At 56.9% G+C, this 14,555-nt stretch overlaps 3 protein-coding genes across 3 annotated transcripts; all 3 read right to left on the minus strand.

Annotated features, from left to right (window-relative positions):
* Nucleotides 1-2,232: 2,232 nt before the first annotated feature.
* Nucleotides 2,233-6,363, minus strand: JKF63_03588 (uncharacterized protein; the record flags this gene model as incomplete). The annotated part of the gene is made up of 1 exon (XM_067899589.1): nt 2,233-6,363. One exon carries the CDS (start codon nt 6,361-6,363, stop codon nt 2,233-2,235), a length of 4,131 nt encoding a protein of 1,376 aa, XP_067755828.1.
* Nucleotides 6,364-8,294: 1,931 nt separating this feature from the next.
* Nucleotides 8,295-10,850, minus strand: JKF63_03589 (uncharacterized protein; the record flags this gene model as incomplete). Its single annotated transcript, XM_067899590.1, has 1 exon — nt 8,295-10,850. The coding sequence occupies one exon, from the start codon at nt 10,848-10,850 to the stop codon at nt 8,295-8,297; it is 2,556 nt and encodes an 851-aa protein (XP_067755829.1).
* An 830-nt stretch (nt 10,851-11,680) lies between these two features.
* On the minus strand, nt 11,681-14,107 carry JKF63_03590 (uncharacterized protein; the record flags this gene model as incomplete). The annotated part of the gene is made up of 2 exons (XM_067899591.1): nt 11,681-13,824; nt 13,861-14,107. The coding sequence occupies 2 exons, from the start codon at nt 14,105-14,107 to the stop codon at nt 11,681-11,683; spliced, it is 2,391 nt and encodes a 796-aa protein (XP_067755830.1).
* Between the last annotated feature and the right edge of the window lie 448 nt (nt 14,108-14,555).

Genomic DNA, 14,555 nt, shown 5'->3' on the forward strand with positions numbered 1-14,555 from the left:
AAGCACACCACCATAATATCGAAGACAGACGTAGCCCCGTGTGTGGAGAAAAAGAGGGGGAGCGTCAACGAAAAATTGAAGATACAAGTACAAAAAAGAGAGAAAGCGGTCCTGATCTGTTGCGAAATAGAGTAGAAAGAAATATATAACAAGTGATATCAAACGAGCCATGGGGTGATGGAAGTCTGTCCCGATGTCCGCGAGCGCTTTGTTTCATTTTTTTCCGTGTGTGTGTGCGTGTGTTTGGAGGAGTTTGCTGGAGTGGGTTACAAGGGAAAATATTGGGGGAAAAATAATGTCATAACAAACCGAGAGAAATCATAACACCGCAGAAATACTAGGGAGAGAGAGGACGCCGCGTGAGTCAATGGAGCCAGCAAGACCGCCTCGAGCTATAAGTAAGAAAAATCTGCAGTAATGGATGTACTATCTGATGGGGAGGGATGATCGGTGATGGGGTACCAGTACAGAAAACCTTCAAGGTAATGAGGTGGTGAAAGCGACAAGGGCAGAGTATCTTCAAGCTTGCCAATGGCCTCTCGATGAATTACCTTTGTTGCCATCCCCTCACTACCCCTCTCTATTTTTTTCTTGCCCCCTCTCTTTTTAACTCACGTAACCCTCCCCCCTTACTAAAAACTCGACATTGTCATACATCCCCCCCCCCGCCCCCTCCCCCGTTACCGCCTGAACGCGTGGCATCCGCCCCACTCCATAGGTGGTGCTGGCAGAAGCAAAAAAAAAAGTGGATGCGCAGTTGACAAAGCGGCAGGACACAGCAAGAGCAAAAACTAGAGAACATCATTGCGATGTGGCAACGCGCCTTGTCACCATAACCACACACACAAATATATATGTATATGTACCAGAGGCATAACAGCACATGTGGCCGCCACAAGAGCAATGGTGGGATGAGTGGGATGAGTGGTAACGCTCACCAAAAGAGGCGGCGCCAGTCATCTCCACCCCACCTTCATTTCTATATGTATAAAAAAAAAGGGGGGGCGGGGGGATGACATGTTTTATTTTTTATTTCCCGTCCCGCCCTTTTTTTTTCCGGTTCCACAGCCAAATACCGCACTTGACACACACGCACAGAGACACGCACCCTTCCCCTCTCCACCTACGCGCCACTGATGTCAATTATGAGCCCTCCTCGTCTATCCCCCCTCCCCTCCCTCCCTCCCTTCCCATTTGGGGAGGAGGAGGGGGGGAGGGGGATAGACGAGGAGGAACTCTTTTTTTCTTTTTTTTTGTGGGCGTGGACTCGTAAACAACACATTTTTCAACAGCCGAGCCTGCGGTACGGCACAGAAGAAAAGAGTTCGTGCAGGAACCAACGAAGAAGAACGACAGAGGGAGAGTGGCCATGAGAGATGGAAAAAAAAAACAGCAAAAAAGGAATAAGGGAAAAAAGACGCTATCGGTGAAGAGCACGCAGGAACACAACCAGTTTCAAGAGGAGGAAGGAGGGAGGGGAAGGACACGTAATCGGAGACGCGTGAGGCAACAACAAAAATTTTATTTAAAGCCTTTCCCAAGAACGAAGGAAATTTTTTTAAGAGAAAACAAGCGGAGATACAGTCAAAATAACACTTGCGCGCGACCGCGCTCTCCCTCCCCACCCCACCCCCAAAAAAAAACAACAACACGAGAGCAGAAAAAACGAGTCTGCCCCTGCTCCCTTTTATTACAAAGACACACACACACTATTATGTGACGAGAAGCAAAATCGACGGCAGTAGAAGAGAGAAAACTGCATTGGCAACCGCACAGAACGCCAACCAGCAACCCTATAAGAGGTCGTCAAGAGACGAAGCGGGGGGGGGGGGCCAAGAACTGAAGCAGATGCAATGTGCCGTATTGCCTCGATTCTTCTGTGGTTTTATGCCTGTGAAAGAAAGCAGGATAAGAACCACAGAAGCGAGAATGAAGAGGAGGAGTCGCACACAGACTAGCAACACGTGTGTATCCCTGTATCTGCGGTCACGTGTGCCACGTAAAATCCACAGAAAAGCGTAAGAAAAAGGGCAATAAGGCGGGAGTACCGGTCGACCTTCATGCACACTTGACCTGACTTCCCCACCCCCACCCCAGCTCGCTCGCTCCCTCTCAGAGCCCTGGGTCACCTTGCCCCGCTTCGCGCCCCCCCCCTCTCCCCCTCTCCCTCTCCCTCCTTACACTCTGCTTCTTGTATTTTTCCTGCCTCGATGCGCAGGTCCGTTGTCGTCGCTACGCCGTCCAAGAAATGCCGCGCCAGTCCCAGCGGTATTTGCCGGAGCCGACAGAGCTCTTCGCACTATTCACTACTTCACATGGACGAGGAGTGTGCACAGTGTTGCTGTCGTCTGAGCGCAACGCTCCCGTCTCCACGCCGCCAGAATGCGGGGAAACAGGCATCCTAACAGTCGCAACGGCCGGCGTGCAGCAAGGCGTTCCTGCAGTAAAAACGTCGCCACAGTCCTCGCGCACTGCACCAGCACCGGACTGCCGTGCGAGACTTTGCACCAACACGTTTGCACCTCGAGCATCGCTTCCAGCCGTAGAAAGAGTCGGTGGCGGGCACAGTGACTCTTCACCACGCCTCTGAGAACCATTCGCACATATGCGAGACTCCAGCGGCTCAGCCGCCGACAGCGATGATGAGCCACCTGCCACCGGCTGGCGGGGCTCAGCGCACCGGGAGGAGTGCACCAGAAAAGCATGACGAGAGTGCGCAGACGACGCAGAGCCGCTAGCAAAGGTAATGGAGGCGCCACGCATGGAAGACGGCTGAGCCGTGCTGGTTGTTGTCCACTTGGCAGAAGTCGCCGCCTGAAACGAAGAGCCGGGCATGATACCGGTTCTGTCACCAGACTCAACAACTATGGCAGCGGAGCGCCGTGCTGGCGGCCGGGGCGCATCGCCGAGCCCTGCTGCCCCGTGCCACGAGCGAGAACGGGAGAGCAGCGCCCCATCCGTACAAAGGAGAGATCGACTTTGCTTAACAGACGTCGGCGAGTGCCCACCTTGTTGGAAAGAGCCACCCTCGCTGCTGGACTTCCAAGTCGCCGAAACACGTACCGGCATCGAGCCGCGCGCCTGCGAATCCACAGTGTCCGTCGTGACCTGCGCGCTGTACTCGGAAAAGGCCCCAAAATATGAGCCGGTCAGATTTGACTGGGCACCAGCGGGTAGCATGCTTGGTACGCCGCGCGGTGTGCGGAAGTAGGGTGAACGACTGTGCAGCTCACTGGCGCAGAGAGAGGGGGCGCTATACGTAGCAGAAGCCAGTGGTGTCCTGCTCGTTTTGTGGCGCTGCCTCACGACCACATTTAGTGGTGGTGCATCCGTGTCAGCTGCTGGAGATGCACTGGGAGGACCGATCCAGAATCCAGAAGTGTCGGAAGGCAGAAGCATGTGCCTCGACGGCGGTCGGCAACTGATGCTAGCAGAGCTTTGACTGCCCGTGCTCGTGGCCGAAAGGCTCATTTTCGAGTACGATTTGGGGGTACCGAGAGCGCTCAATGAAGGCGTCCGTGCATAGATCAAACTCCTGGGCGCGGCCGGAATGGAAAACCGCAAGTGCTCGACGGAGGCGGACGAAGACTGCCTTAGTCCAGTCTCCCCATGAGAGGCTTCAGGGGAACCGCGTGGTTGCGCAAGACTGTTGACGACAATAGACGATGTGACCAACGACGATGCGTGTGTCGGGTCGTCGGTACAGACCCGCTTTGGCGTCGAGCCGTTGTCCGCATGATTGCCACGCTCTTTGGATGTCTCTGGCAACGAGATAGACATCGCCTGTGCACGTGCCGATATGAAGCCGCCGTGCGCGCTGTATAGCGCCATCGAAGATGGGTGAGACTCTTCGCTGCGTCTGCCATCACTCCTACCACTTCTGCTGTCTACACTGGAAGCACTGGACATATCCGGGGAGGGGTTGCGCTTGTTGAAGCCGCGTAATCCACAGGAGACAGCGGTGGTGATGGCGGTGGCCTTCGAAAACGATCTACGCTCCGCTTCGGCATCACCATCCCTCTCGAATGTTGCGTCCCCAGGCATCGTCTCTGCTGCGGTTCTTTCCTTGTTGCCCTGGGGCAACTGATCCACGTGGTTGCGATATGCCTCCGCCACGTCGGCCCCTGACTGTATCCACTTCTTGAGAAACTCGGGCGTGGTGCCGTACAAAACTACCTGCCCCGAGCACAGCTCCCGCCAAATGAGAAATCCCATCCCGAGACCCTCCAGCGCACCTGTCTTACGGTTGACGAGCCAATGCGAGTCCGTCGGTGACGCCCGACGGGATGCCTGGCATGCCTGCCGGCAAAGCGACAAAAGTATATCCTCCGCAAACTCATTGGACGAGACGCGCCAAAAGCCGCCTGAAGCAGGGTCAGAGGGAGCGGAAGCTGGAGGCCTGACGTACCGCAGAACGGTTCCCGCGGCCACTTTTGCCCAGTCCCTTCCTCCGTCGTCGGCGCCGTGAGCGTCAACGTAGGCCTCACAGGGAGGGATCCACACGTCACCGACCTTTGGGGTTACCTTCGGAAGCCGCGGCTCCTCATCTGCTAACGAGAGCATGCCATCAAGCGGGCTCTCGGTCATGTTCCGCTTGGCAAGCTCACGCCGCAGCTTCGCCGCCTCGCTGCCGACAAGTTGTTTAAAGTGATTAGTGTAGAAGCCAGATGCCCATAGTAGGATGTGGCCTGCCGAGTCCGATGCCACTGAGCCGCGCAACTCTTCTGCGCAAATCACTGTTTGGATTCGGTGCCTGAGCGACTCGGTATCGACGCCCACACCGCCACATCCAGAGTGTGTCTCAACAGCGCTGATGCTCGCGTGAGAATGCGTCGCCGTCACCCTACACGACCGAGTCACAGCGCAACACACCTGCGAACTGGTGTTCCCCTTAGCGGATGCAACGTGCACGTCACCGACAACCTCCTCCTCGTTGCGGTCGTCAAGAGACAACAGCGCGGTTGCCGTTGGTGGGGCAGCAAAGCTCTCATGAAAAGACGACGTGCGCTCTTGAGCCGTCTTCTCAGGGGCAAGAGCGGCTGCCTCGGTGGGCTTCTGACCCATGAGCGCACGCAGCTCACGTAGGTAACACAGCGCCGGGACATCGGCGCGGTGTATGAAAATCTCTATAGGGCGGCGCAGTGCAGGCTCTTTCACGACATCCTCGGCGGCCAGGGTGGGGGTGGTACCTAGACCCTTCAGGTACATCGCCGATCCCCCTCCGGGAGCAACATGAGCCATCGCCAACGGTGACTGGCGCTTCTCGTCATCGCGATGTCCGTCGGTGTTGTCGTACGGATCCCGCGCCGCTGAGAGATCGTCATCGTACGGATCGGTGTACGGGTCGCGGTAGGCGTCGGCAGCACTCCCAGCCTCGCCGAAGCGCAGCGCCGCTAAAGGGTCAGTGTCGCTGCCCGCCGTGTTCGTGTTGAGGTCTCTCTGCACCATCGACCTTTGCATCACTGCACCACTCAAACGCAAAGCTTGGTCGTGGGGGCGCAGGATGCCGAGAGCTTGCATCTGGGCAATGTACGTGTGCGCGGCGAGAAGCGTCACCTGTGCGCGATGGTTTCCACCCGCGCTTTTCGATAAATAAATGGTGAGGCATATGGGCAGCTTGATTGCCTGGGAGAGCTGCATCGATGCCGGGCAGAAGCGCGTATCGCCGATAAAGCCAAAGATACGCACGCGCAGGTTAACATTGGGCAGACGCACCGTGTTCTCAATCGTCATGTACTCGTTCGATGCACTGGTGCCGCTGGCCCTCCCATGTCGATACGCATAGCCTTTGGCACTGCACTTCTTCGTTCCTCCGCCGGTGGTGTTAGAAGTAGATGCGTCGGTAGTAGTCGCCCCCGCATCGGCCGTGGTAGCTGCGGAGGCTATAGTGTTAGATGCATGGTACACAAAAGCAACAGCGCAGGGTACCGGTGACACGACTCGACCTGCGCGGCTCAGCGCAATCAGCTCGTTGTCCGTCTCCACCAGACGCTGCTCACTCAAGCTCATGTACAAGTCGTACAAATCCTTGTCAGAGCCGATGTGGTCTTGCACCACCGTCTGCTCCGACGCCGTGCTTCGGGCATCCCGGTAGTAGTAAGCTACGTGTGGCTCTCGCCGCACGCTCAGCAGCTGCCGAAATAGCGGACAGGTACAGCTGAAGAAGTAATCGGTGATAAGAGGAATAAGTATGATCTCTGACTGCTGCGGTGTTGCCGTCGGCGCGTGGATGGACGAATCACTCGCATTGGCCAAGTCGCCAGCTGCACAGCGTCCCGCAGTGGATACAGTGGAGCCCCCACCAGCGCAAGGACTACGCACAATGTGCCGCACAAGCGTCTCCCTACTGGGTGCACCTCCCATTTTTCCTCTTTGTAGAAATCTATGCAAAGCGACGTCGCTTTTGCTGGACAGCTCAACTCCCCGGTGGTGTGTGTGTGGGGGGTGGGGGGTAACGCAAAAGGATGGCGGTTTGACACAGCCAGCGCCACATCGTGCCATGTGAGGTAAAAGGTTGGAGAAGAAGAAGAAAGGCCACGAGTCAGTGATACAAACCGAAGCGCAGCGAAGAAACGGTAGTGAAGCGGAAAGAGAGGGGGGAGGAGAAAAGGGGGGCTACTCGAAAGAGTAGTAGTCCCCTCAACAGCGGTAGACGCACCGTGAGAAGATCTGAACAGCATCAGTGACGCGTGCCCACTCCTCCCTCTTCTTTTTTTACGCTGTGTTGCGAATGCATGGGCTTGCCCCCAAGACGCACGCACACACAGACACACACACACACATATATATATATATTTATATATTTATATACGTGTGTATACTCATGTGCAGGAGCAAACAACACAGACTAGAGGCGTGAGATTGACTGTGACACGCGTACACGAGAGACGGAGAGCGCAAAGGCGTGACGAGGGAATCACCGGGCACATGAAGGTAAACACACAGAAAAAGAGATGTATGAAAAAAAAACACGAATTCACCGGACAAGCGATGAAGTCGAAGATACTCTAAAAGACACAAACAGGCAGAGGTGAAGGTGCGACGTGACTCCCTGGCCCTGGACCTCGGCCCACCACCACCACCACCACCACACCAGCAGAGCAAGTGCCTAGACATACATCAAGATGCATGCGCACAACAATGCGTGGGCACCAGGTACTAGGCGCCAAAGGCAGAAAGGCGGCAATAAAGGAATGAGGAAGCAGATACACGCAGACATCCGTTGTGACGATGGCGGAGTGCAGTGAGCCGTTGGCAAAAACAAATGCAAACCACAACTAAAAACGGGCCCGCAACAACGGGAGGACACGAAAAGACAAAATCGCACACACACACACATGCACACACGCGGGCACACTTGATGGGATACACCTCTATCCTTTCTCGAAAAACAGAGAACAGAAAAACAGAACAGAAAAATTTTAAACGGTGACAGAGACAACCAGCAGCAACAACAAGAGGTGGAAAGAGCACGTGGCAAAATAATCAAATAAACGCCCGCTGGGGAGAAACGGGGGAGACCCCCCCCCTGTGGGAACCGGCTGACGAGAGAGAGAAGAAAGCACAGCCGCGTTCACTTGAGCGACGCCGTCATGCTACGATAGAAAATTTGGGGAAAGAGTCCAGGGCAGACATGTCTACAGAGGCAAACACGCTAATCAGCATGCATGCACAGGTGCGTACGCAAATCTCAAGAAGAGACATGAACGTGGAATCGACCCATGAGAGAAAAAAAGAAAAAAACACGCAAAGGGGAAAAGGGGGGGGCAGAAGAGTGGCGATGTTTTTTTTTTTTGAATGGCGGAAATTATGAGCGAGTTCGATTTGCGCGCAGATAACTCCGTGTAAGGTGAATACGTGGGTGCGACGTACCCCCTGCAGTGAAAATTGGGGAGGGGGCGAGAGAGCGCCCTGTGTCGTGAATGTTGGCCGCACATATATGCTGCTCCACACTTGGTGCTGAGGGATCTACCCATCCCCCTACGAGCTCTAAATGAGGGTGCTAGGTGATGAAGGGAAAGAGAAAAAAAAATTGTGGTAGAGCAAGAAGTGAAAGGAGCAATTTTGGGGGGGTGGAGCAACACATTGAACTTCTTCACCTTTGCCCCCCCCCCTCTCCCAGCCTCACACATCTTCGCCCCCCTCCCCCCCACCTCCCCCGCGCCCCTTTGCTGCGTGTTCGTAATGTGGGGTGTTGCACGAGCCTTAGAGAGTGTAACATCAACGCGGGGGGGAGGGGGGGGAGGGGGGGGCGTTGTCATGAAGCACAAAAAATGCCATGTACTCATCCACCACTACCGAGAAGGACGGCTGCCCAACGTACCGCGCAGGGTGTGGTCAAGCCCCTCAAGTGCCACCAGCTGCGCACAGAGTGGCGCTGCACCGAATAATAGCGCGTCATTGCGGAGCAATTGGTGTAGTCGCCTCATGAAAATCTCATTCGAGTGTACTGCAAGACGAGCCTCCTCTGACTGACTAATGAAGAGCGCCACCTCCTGCATGATGTCGCCGTAGAGGTCGCGGTTCCGGAGAAGCTTCCGTAAAGCGCTGCGGATTCCATCAATAGACCACTCAACAGCTGAGAGTGTGCTAGCATCGGTCGAACACTTCCTCAGCGCGACACCACCGCTGCGAGCACTACCCAAAGGCTGCTGCTCGTCGTCGTCGTCGTCGTTTGATGAAGTCGTGGGCAGCCTAGATATCTCGCTGCTCTTCGAAGGGTAAGGCTTGACGGTGTTCAGTTTCGGCGTTCGTAGCTGGCGCGGGGAGACAGCTGAGCGCGACGGCAACACAGAGATCTCGGGGCCAGATGTATCATTGACCCCCTGTGTCGACGCGGATGGGCACGAGGCTTGCGGCGTGTTGCCGCTGAACCGAGCCGAAGGCTCGCTGGCTGCCACTACCGGGGTCCCGCTGACCGCTGGTGTCTTGGCGAGGGGTGTTGCCAATCGCGAAGCTGAGTTGGGTTGCGGTGAGGAGGCAGACATCGGTGTCTTGTAACGGGCCGCTTCGCCCTGGAGCCTTTCCACTGGTTGAGGCCTCGATTTGGGGGGCTGCGCCTCAGCGTTTATCTCCGTGCAATCAGCAGCCGCCTCGGCCCTGGAAGTCGGGGGGGACACGGGTGGTGGGGCGGGGCGAGGGGCAACGATGACGATGCCGTCGTGGTCAATCACCTCTACGTTATTGGAATCAGTGAGCCGCTGGTTGTTTTGCCGCTGCCACTCCGTAAAGTGTTTGCGCATCTCCTGTTGACGCACTGCCGTCTCCAGCCTGAGGTGTCGCAGCGTCTCTCGTTGCAGCTGCTTGCCATCCTCTCCGAGCGGCTGCTGCAATGGATGCCACCCCTCCGCTTGCCGTCGGATCTCCCGCTGCCCGGCAAACATTTCATCCAGGACACGTGTGTTGTGGTCGATAGGGACGCCACGGCCGTTGCGTCGCGGACTGGGCGCTTTGGCATGAGAAGGACCGCTCGCCGACCCGCGAAGGCGGTGGTGGCCGTGCTCGCTGAATGAGGTACATGGCCTCGCCTCACCACCTCCGTTCAAGGCGTGCTGCCTCAGAGGGCTCGCGTTCATTTGCTGCAGCATCTCAATTTTCTCCCCTGTTCTGCGGTACCAGCTGTCGTCCGGCGCGTGCCGGGGGCGTACGGTGGGGTTGAGGTGTGAAGCGGATTCTCGCATCCGTGGCGGCGGTGACACATGCGCTCTGGCGAGTGGTGTCACAGCTGAGGAATGCCGTCTGTCATGTGCGCGAGTGGATACTGCACCACGGCGAGGTGAGGTGGTCGAGTTGCTCGGTGCTCCACCAGCGGCAGATGCGTGCACAGCAGCAGTAAAACGGGATTCGACCTCAGGACCCCCGTCGCCGACGCTACGGCTTCCGACAGCAGCTGTCTTCCCTGACGTGACGGCACCTCCTCCAGAGCCTACGGGCTCCGCACCTGGCGGCTCTCGACCCGGCGCAGAACGAGCTGAGCCCACAGACGCAGAATTAACTCCAGCAGTGGGGGGGTCCGTGACCGGTGTTGAAGGCCACGGAGGCTGACCCAAACTGACTTTACCAGCCAAAGCGAGTAGTGACTCGACGACGCTCTCCATCGAAGGCCGCGTCGCCGGCTCGTTCGCCATCATGCGAGAAAGAAGCTGGCGCGCGCCGCCAGAGCGTTGCGCCAAGGCGGACCCCTTCGCTGTGAATAGCACCACACCTAGCCTACCCAGACACCAAACGTCGCTCAGCGTGGGGTGGTAGCCCCCACCATCTATGGTGTTGTTGCTCGCGTCGCCGTTGCTGTGAACAGGCTGCGCCACAGCTGCTGCGATCACCTCAGGGGGGTAATCCAGTTCCACGCGCACTCCGTTCTTCTTGCGCTCGCAAAACTGCGCGTAGTAGATGGGGAGAGGCAGCGGCACCCCAAGGAGGAGATTTGCAGTACCACCGGTCTGGTGATCGAGGAGAAGTCGATCGGTCGTAAGTCCTGGAAAAAAAAGACCGTGCGCATGCAGCTGCCGAATCGCCAGCGCGCATGCACAGAGCCAGCGCAGGACACTGGCTTCCTCAAAGGAGTTCCCTGACTCCTCATCGATCAAGGAGGTGACGTCGCCCTCTAAGGCGTAGGAGGCAACCACGCTGAGAAAAGTGCCCTGGATAAGGACGGTGTGGATCGGCACGAAACCCCGCAGGCGGCGCCGTTGCAACTCCCTGTACATTTGAACTGCCGCGCTAACCTGCCCGTCGGTCCACCCGGACACATTCACCCGGCGCAGCACGCATAACGCGCCATTCGCCTCCGTGTCCTGGACGAGGAGTGTTGCAGTGTTGCTGCCGATGCTGAGTACCTTTTTACGAATCATTCCTGAGATGGCTGTGTGTACACAACGGAGAGCAACGAATAGAACGGTGTGATGTGAAGCGTGTGTGCGCGTGTGTGTGTGTGTGTGTGTGCGATTGCGCGTGCACGTGGTTTGTGGATGTGCGCATGGGTCAATCACAATGAAATGTGGAACACCGGAGTGGGAGGGGCAAAATCAATCAAAAGAAAGAGGAGGTCGATTCAATAGAGCAAGGCATCGATGACAGGACAGGAGAAAATGGAGGTTCACAGAGAAACACGCGGGCACAGAAGAACGAGATAGAGAGACACACACGCACACACGCGCAAACACACAACAGGGATCCGAATAAGTGCACACGACAAGGAACCCACACATTCCTGGGGATAGTGAGCAGCGCGTCCACTGTATACCACAAGCCCGCGCAGATCCATCACTTTATCTCTTCCTCTCTCTTGATGTTTCACCACTTCCCCCCCTCCCTCCCCTTTCAGTGAGATGATCTCATTTATTGACACACACACACACACACGGTTCAGAGCACGTGGTGTCGTGCAACAACTCCAATCCAGTGTCTCTGTGAATATAAAAAAAAAACCGTGAAAAAAAAGGACTCTTGTACCTTTCCTTGTCTCGCCCGAATCGCACCACCACCACCACCGCCAACCTAAAATCTTGCAGTGCGTGCGCGCGCATCAATGAGTGTCTTTCATCGACCCGCGCGTACGCATCCTCCACGATAAAATGGAAACCCCCCGAGGGAGCCCCCAACAGACGCAGGACAAAAAAAACACAAATGCCGATCGCACACCACGCTAGTGTTCCCCTTTCCTATAATGCAACACGACACGCTACACCAGCCGCACGATACGGTCACCAGCGATTGCGAAGACCTCCTTCATGGAGCGAAGTGTTGCCAACGTGCCATGGCGAGAAAAGTACCGCTGCAGCGCCAGCGGTACGCGAGTCCGCAACGACGCGATTGTCGTCCCACCCTGCGGGATCAGCGGCAGTACCATCCGCACAATCTCGGTTTTCTCGAAGTTTGGCTGATCCACCTTTGCGCGCTGAACCACGATGATGGAGGGGTCATCCGGGTAGGGCCAGGTGGTGAAATACTCGGGGTACTGGTCAAGCACTGCCTGCACAGCTGCCAAATCCTGGGGCAGGGCATCACGGACCGCCGGCGGAACCAAGCTCAGCACCTCATCCAGCTCCGCACACTGCATAAGGGGGAGTGCATCGTACAGCTCTCGCACGGCCCAGTCCGCGTTCGTCTCCGGCGCCATTTCAACTGGGATCTTCAGCACCGGATCGTCTGGCCTTAGCGAGTAGCTACGCAGCCGCTCATCCATGAGTGTGTCCACGCATGCCTCGTACTCAGGCAAGAACTTGTACACCTTCATCTTGTCGATCGACACAACAATCTCCTTGCCATGCAAGCGCAGAAACGTTGGGAAGGAGCGACACTGGTTTTTCACTTGCACCTTCTCCGCCTGTGTGAGGAGGCTGTAAAGGCGACCGGTTGACACGGCCGCCGCCTTCTTCTCCTCCTCAACGCCATAGTTTTTACCCACCGCTGCCTCGTCCACGACCGCCAGCACCTTGGCGAAGATGCTCGGCAGCGGGGACGTCGCGGCGTCGTGATCGTCGAGCGAGTTGGGTGCAACACGGTACGGGCGCGCACGCAGCTTTCCCTGCGCCATCTGGAAGTACTCTGGGTACTTGCCAAGGAGCCCTGTCACTCCAAGTCGAGGATCGAAGGCGGGGTGACGCGAGATGATGGGGGCGATCTCCTGCAAGACGTCCGCCAGCGAAGTGTACTCCTTTGGCACCTGCGGCGCCACCAGGCCAACCAGATTTGCTTCCGAGTTCCGCGGTGGTCGGCGCAGCGACTGGGCACCGCCCACACTGCCGAAACCGCCGACCGCGAAGCGCGCGTCAGCATAGCCGCGCTGTGGATGATCAAAATCGGCCCTCAGCCGTACCTCGACCGACCCGTGTGTGGCGCGTGTGTCGATGTAGTGCCGAAAGCGCTTCAAATAGAAACGAAGAGAGATGTCGGCGTACAGCTGCTGGATTTCACTCGGTAACGTCGGCTCAATGGCGTCAATGGAAATGAAAAAGGTGGGGATATACTGCACTAGGGCATCCATCACCTGCAGCGTCGACCGCAGAGGCGGTGGGGCACCAGACGGTGGCTCGCCCACCTGTGACGAACCAGCAGAAGTGGGATCCAGGGATGTGTCCGAGGCACCTGCTCCACCGAAGCTGATTCTCGGCGGCATCAGTCCACCACCAGGCACCATTGCTAATGTACCACCGTTGTTGTAGCGCCAGCTATTGCCCTGTGGCACCGGTGGTGGTGGTGGAGTCATGCTGTCGGTACGTATCGCAGAGGTATTCGATGAACTGCGAGGCTTCGAGGTGCTCGTGCGAGGTGAGAGCGGCGGCGGCGGTAGCGCAGTATTTGGTGCCGCGGCTTGCTGTGCTGGAGACGCTGCAGACAATTCTAATGTTTTAGAAACATCGATAAGTGTGGCAGCACTCGCTGGACTAGGCATGGCGGCAGTGTCACGAGGGACGGGTACATCGGCGTTTGTCGGTGCAGATCCTAACCCTGAAGCCGATGCCTGGCGAGGTGCTACAGGGTCACGCGGCAAGCGCACAGCCAGGTGACCGCTGGGCAGTAGCACAACGTCCTCAGGAAAGTGACGAAGCATGTACTGCGTCAAAGCACACTGCGCACCATGCGGTCCTGACCCTTCGGAGAGTTGACTGGTATTCGTACGACTTTTCGAGCAGCTTTCCCTTTCGAGAAACTGCCTCAAAGCGCGGGGGAGTTGTTGCTGCACCTGGGTTGGCCAGCTCTGATGCCCTCTCTTGACGGCTGGCCCCGCAGCGCCATCCTCCGTGTTTGGCGCTTCTTTGGGTAACAGGGGCAGCACCAGCGCCCGTACCTCCCACGGTGCGTAGTTGAGCACATCACCACTGCCGCCGGTAGTGGGAGAAGTTGGCCACTGCTGCTGACCATGTGACACTGATGACGCCATCGAGGAAGAGCACGGGGACGAGGACGGAGGCGGCTTTGTGGAGCAGTGCCGCAGAGCATATTGCAATCCCGATCGAGTTGTCATCAACGATGGCGATGGGAGAAACATGAAGCTAGCCGGCAGTACATCCTTAGCAATGGAGGAGGGTGACACAGCAAACGAGAGCCGCATGGTACTCAAACCACACCGCAGACACGCCGGTACGCCGGCAGAGTGTCGATGCATGGCCACTAACGCAGTAAAAAAAAAAATCAAGAGGGAAGAGACAATGAGAGTTACGAAAGTGACGAGCGTGAGTTAGGGGGCAATCTCCCTTTTATTTTTGGCGCGCCGTACCCCCCTTTTGTTTTCGAGACACACGTGGGCTCAACCCTGCATTCGATTGGTGTGGTGATTCGCTGCGCCTTTCCCATTTCCACATGGCGGCTCCGACGAACGTAGAGAAGTAATATGAGGGGGAGGGAGAGGAGGAAGGGGAGGGGAGGGGAGGGGGGGGGGCGAGAAGTCTTGCTGCATGAGCTAATCTCTCCCACATTGTGGTTTGTGTTTATGCACAACGCAATGAGCACCCTCAACTCCGCTTCCCCCCCCCCACCCCCCACCCCCTTGTCATTCGCAATGTAGCGCTCTTCGTGATTTTGTAGGAGCGCACAACACAGCGTCCCCATTCAGC

This window comes from Porcisia hertigi, chromosome 28, assembly GCF_017918235.1.
Source record: "Porcisia hertigi strain C119 chromosome 28, whole genome shotgun sequence".
NCBI lineage: Eukaryota > Euglenozoa > Kinetoplastea > Trypanosomatida > Trypanosomatidae > Porcisia > Porcisia hertigi.